The sequence below is a fragment of the Myotis brandtii genome, unplaced genomic scaffold (assembly GCF_000412655.1).
Source record: "Myotis brandtii unplaced genomic scaffold, ASM41265v1 scaffold58, whole genome shotgun sequence".
Classification (NCBI taxonomy): domain Eukaryota; kingdom Metazoa; phylum Chordata; class Mammalia; order Chiroptera; family Vespertilionidae; genus Myotis; species Myotis brandtii.
The window spans coordinates 1,176,651-1,182,168 of record NW_005370176.1 but is presented as its reverse complement, the minus strand read 5'-3'; the positions used below and the strand labels follow the sequence as shown (position 1 = coordinate 1,182,168).

Genomic DNA, 5,518 nt, shown 5'->3' with positions numbered 1-5,518 from the left:
GCAGCCAGCCTTCTGTGCCCCATCCCTCCCCCCAGCTGGCAAGCCCTGATTGGCCCACCGCCCGCCCGCCGTGGTGGTGGCGCAGCAGCGAGGGAAGGAGGAGGGGGGAAGGCAGGGAACCATGCGGTGGTGGAGCGTTGATGATAGCAGTGGCAGCATCCGGCATCCGTACCTTCTGCACCCCGGCCTGGTGACCATTGCCTCCTCTCCTGACCCCGCTGGGGCCTTTGGGTCCTGGGCTGGGATGGGGAACTGGGCGGGGGGCAGGAGGGGGGGTAAGGTGGCGGACGCGGCCCCTTTCCCAGGGGGGCCGAGGGCCGGTTCCCTCCTCAGAGCCAGCAGCCAACCTCCCATGCCCTGTCCCTCTCTTCTTCTCCCCGGCCGGCAGGCCCTGATCAGCCTGCTGTCCACCTGCTGCAGTGGCGGCAGGGCAGCGAAGGAAGGAGGAGGAGGGGAGGCGGGGAACCACACCGTGGTGGGGCGCTGACGATGGCAGCATCGGCGTCCGGCACCCGTTCCTTTAGTGCCCGGCCCAGAGACCATTGCCTCCTCTCCGGCCTGGCCCTGATCAGCCTGGCCCCAGTCGGCCCTGATCACCAGCCAGGCCTAGGGACCCCACCCGTGCACGAATTTTGTGCACCGTGCCTCTAGTAGTTTATAATATCAACATTCTGAACAATATACAGTAGTGCTAAAGAGAATGAGCTGTGTGACCTTGAGCAAGTTACTTAACAGATATTTCTGTTTCCTTATTTTTACCATAGATATAAAACAGGTTCAATGGATATAATAGGGTTGTTGTCATGATAATAAAAGTATAGCACTAGAACAGTGCCTGACACATAGTAAGCATCTATTAACTATCAGATATTGTATAAACAATTATCAAGAAATAGATTCCCAGAGTATTTTAATCCCAGTCCAACATTTCAACTGGCTTTCATGTTTAGTTTCTCCATTGATCTCTTGGTTGCCTGAAATTCATTCTCTAATGGTTCAAGAGATGCTATTGGATGTTATATTTTCTGATCCTTATGTGTTTAAAAGCATTTGATGCCTTTTACTTGAAAAAATGTAAAATAACTATTGCTATTACTGAGCACTTACTATCTGTTGAGGTCTTATTTCAAACCTTTTCATTAAGTCCTTTGAATTCACAGCAATGTTTGTTCTGCTTCATGACATTTTTCTGGAAATTTTCTTTATCTGACACTTGCTTTTCCTATTCTTTACTCCTTTTTCTTGTATGTTTGCTATACAAACCTCATATTTGTTGTTGTGTTTTTTTTTATTGTTACTCACTACTGAGTATTTATAGGAAGCAACTGGGGCAGTGAACTGAGCCTGTAGTGAAGCTGCTGTGCCCAGAGAGTTAGTGTGTGTGTGTGTGTGTGTGTGTGTGTGTGTGTGTGCAAGCGTGCACGCACGCGCGCGCACGCATACAAAAAAACAAAGGTGAGACAGTGTGTGTGTGTGTGTGTGTGTGCGCGCGCGCACGCGTACAAAAAAACAAAGGTGAGACAGAGACACTCACACAGATTGGTTAAGCCTGTATATCTCCCTGGCAATTACAAGCTGCTCATGATATAGTGTTTTCCAACCCGTTTCATTAACAGACTACCTCCCACATAGACAACATCTTAAAGGGTTTTATCATTCAGCACTGCCTTGCCCTGTACTTCATGATGCCAGATAGAGTCCTTGGAAGTTCCCACAGCTGTGTCCCTTAAGCCTTCAGTGCAGCCAGGGAGATGGTTGGTTCTTCTCCTCAGATGTACCTCCTGTGCAGTGTTTTGCCAGCTTTGTCTGAGAATTGAGGTCAGAGCAGGTATTTAATCTCAGCATCCTTGTGGACTCTGGTGTAATTTTCACTGAATTTGGCAGGCCATTCTCACTATTATGTCTTAGGGTTACATTGGTACCCTATTTTATCAAAGATAGAGCTTGCATTTCTTTTTAAAATTTTATTCCTTTTTCCCCTTTTTACTGAATTGATTGGGGGACACCAGTTAACAGAATTCTACAGGTTTCAGGTGCTCAATTCTAGAACACATCATCTGTACACTGTATTGTATGTTCACCACCCCAAATTTATTTCTTATTTTTGGATGATGTCAGGGACGACAGAGGTAACTTTATTTTGTTATTTTAAAACATTTTGGTAATTTAAACTTTATTTTAAATTTATTTTAAAACCAGAGAGCTGTTTTGAAAAATAGAGTGCCCCTATTCTTGGAGAGAGTAGGTACCATACCACCTCAGACCATGTTAAGTGGGAAAAATAGTTTCAAAATTCTATGCACACCTTCGTCGCAACAAGGTCTCTCAGCATCATAGAGCTAATAAGGAACAGAGCATGGATTCAAATCCAATACCGAGTTATTTTTATTGAGGAGCCTTCTCTTAAAGAATATAGATATCTCTTTATGTTGTATTTATTATGTTTCTTCTTGTGAACATTTTTCTATTAACTACTTTTTTATTTCCTGTGTTTAGTGCGACAAGTACAAGAATGGAGTTATTGATGGGCCCGCATGTAACAGCCTTTGTGTTACAGAAACTCTTTACTTTGGAAAATGCTTATCTACCAAGCCCAACAATCAGGTATGGACATTGTGAATAAACATTACAGGTGGCACACTCTAATTTTGCCTTAAACTAAAGAGTTATTAAAAGAATGATTGAACCAGAGCTTTAGGGCAGTTTATTTTTATGACATTTTATATATTCCGATTTTCTATGCTTTGATTCACTCATCCCACAGATGTTTGTTAATCCCCTATTCCCAGTATATTCCAGGCACTGTTTTGGTTACTAGGACTACAACGGTGGTTAAGATAAGTAGGATTACTTCCTTTATGGATCTTATATAATCCCAGAGGGGTGGGGAGTATAAACAGTGGATAGATAAATAGATAATTACAGGATGTGGTATCCTATATAATAAAAGGCTAATGTGCGAATTGTCCCTTCTGGAGTTCGACTGACCGGGAGTTCAACCGCTCACTATGACATGCGCTGACCACCAGGGGTCGACACAGAACAAAGGAAGGCCCCAGCCAGCAACTGGCAGACAGGGGAAGGAAGGCCCCAGCTGGCAGCTGGCCCCAATCGGCTCTGATGGCCGGCCAGGCCTGGGGACCCTACCCGTGCATGAATTTCATGCACCAGGCCTCTAGTGTTTTATAAGGACATACACAGGGCAAACTGATGGAGAATGCAGGGGATGGGGATGTGCTTTAGAGGAGGTGATCAGGGAGACTTTTCTAACATTTGAGCTCATACCTGCATGAACAATTAAGCCGCAGGCATAGGCAAAGGACAGGATGCGCTAAGTCACGAAAGAAGAACTATGACTAACTGATAAACATAATGAAAAACATTTTCTACCTCACTTATCATCAAGGAAATATAAATTAGAGCAGTAGAATACTATTAGGCTGGAAGAAACTGTAACAAACACCAACACTGGTTACCCTTGGGCAGGGGAATATTACATGATTTTTAAGGACATCTTTTCTGTATATTATTTTGAAAGTTCCAATATAAATTTCTATAATTACTCTGATAATTATAGAAATTTAAAATATATTTTAAGTTGATGATGCTAACAAAGTTTAAGAGGATTTCTGAAGCAGAGTCTAACATTTGAATATCTACTGCGTGATAGGAACTGTTTAAGGCATTGGGTGAGACCTTGGAGAATAAGACACATAAAGCTCCTGGCCTCCTGTGCCTTATGTCTAATGTGAGAGAAGAGATAATAAACAATTCAATAAATGAAGAAATGAGGTCATTTTTAGACAGTGCTAAAGGCTGTGAAGAAAAATGGGGTAATGGGTTAGAGATGACTTGAGATGGAAGGGGATCTCTTCTACAATTGGTGAGGGAAGGGCCTGTGTAAGGCGACATCTGAGCTGGGACTTGGAATATGTGAAGGAGACAACTGTATGAAGATCTCTGAGAGCTCATTCCAAGCAGAACCAACAGCAAACAAAGCAGGGCATGAAACAGGAATTAAGTTGATAAGCTCAAGGAAGAGAAAGACCAGTGTAGCTGGGACATAGGGACCCAGGGGTAAGTGGTACAAGATCAGATCAGGGAAGAAGGCCAGGCCAGTTCATATGAAGTCAAACAGGCAATGGAAAGGACTTAGAACTTTATTCAAATTGAATTAGAAGGTCTGAAGCAGGGGAGTAATAGAATCTGCTTTGTTTGGATTAATGTTATTACTAATTAATTTAACCCTATTTGTTTTTTATATATAAGCAAGAGTAGACTGTCTGGGTGGGCTCAAATGCTGGCTTTGCCCTGTTGTGTCACCTTCAGCATGCTAAGCCACACAGTGGTGTTACCTTCACATCTCTCGGCTTCAGTTTTTCATCAGTAAATTGAGAATAATAATAGTATCTACTTTGTAGTATTGTTATAAGGATTAAAATAATAAAATAAATTCATAGACCAGAGCACATAGTAAGAACGTATAATGTTAGTTTGATAAATAGCTAGATAGGTAGTACTGACTAATTCTGGGGTGTGGGATTAGGGAAATGAACATAGGAAAGCTTTGCCTTTCATCCTGTTATGTAATTTGACTTTTTAAAATTTTATTTATAGCTATAAATGCTTACATGAAGAAACAAGAGAGATCTCAAAGAAACAACCTAATCTACAACTTAAGGTACTAGGAAAAAACAAACTAAACTCAAAGCTAGCAAAAGGAAAGAAATAATACAGATTGTAGCACGGATAAATGAAATAGAAAATAGAAAAACAATAGAGAACGTCAATGAAACCAAAAGTTGGTTCTTTGAAAATATAGACAAACTTTTAGCTCGATGGTCTAAGAAAAAAGAGGGAAAACTCAAATTGCTAAAATTAGAAAAGAAGTGGGGACATTTTTACTCATAAAAAGGATTATATGATTATTGTGAACAATTGCACACCAACAAATTGGATAACTTAGATGAATTGGGAAAATTGCTAGAAACACAAAACTTACCAAGAAATAGAAAATTTGAATAGAACTATATATACCTAGTAAAGAGATTGAATCAGTAACCAAAAGTCTCCTAGCAAGAAAAAGACCCATTGCTCCACTGGTGAATTCTATCAAACATTTAAAGAACTATCACCAATCCATCTCAAACTTTTCTAAAAAAAAATTGAAGAGGAAGGAAAACTTTTTAACTCATTCTGTGAGGCTAGCATTACCCTGATACCAAAGACACTATAAGAAAATTACAGACCAATATTTCTTTTAAACACTGATGTGAAATCCTCAACCAAATACTAGAAAACCAAATTCAGCAGCGAATTAAAAGGATCATACAGTCCTGGCTGGGTGGCTCAGTTGATTTGAACATCGTCCCATAAACCAAAAGGTTATGAGTTCGATATCTGGTCAGGACTCATACATAGGTTGCAGGTTCAATTCCCAGTCCGTTGGACAAACATGGGAGGCAACTGACTGATATTTCTCTGTCTCATCTCTAACTCGTCTCTCTCCTCTCCTCTC

At 41.3% G+C, this 5,518-nt stretch overlaps 1 protein-coding gene across 4 annotated transcripts in view; it reads left to right on the top strand.

The window, feature by feature from the left end:
- FAM69A (family with sequence similarity 69, member A) overlaps window positions 1–5,518 on the top strand; it is a 121,554-nt gene that overhangs the window by 109,980 nt on the left and 6,056 nt on the right. For 3 of the 4 annotated variants that reach the window (XM_014550034.1, XM_014550032.1, XM_014550031.1), the window contains exon 3: window positions 2,497–2,604. In XM_014550034.1, the coding sequence (XP_014405520.1) occupies window positions 2,497–2,604 (108 nt within the window). Of the gene's footprint in view, window positions 1–2,496; window positions 2,605–4,617; window positions 4,682–5,518 lie in introns of all 4 variants that reach the window. The other variant, XM_014550033.1, reaches the window with a different exon arrangement.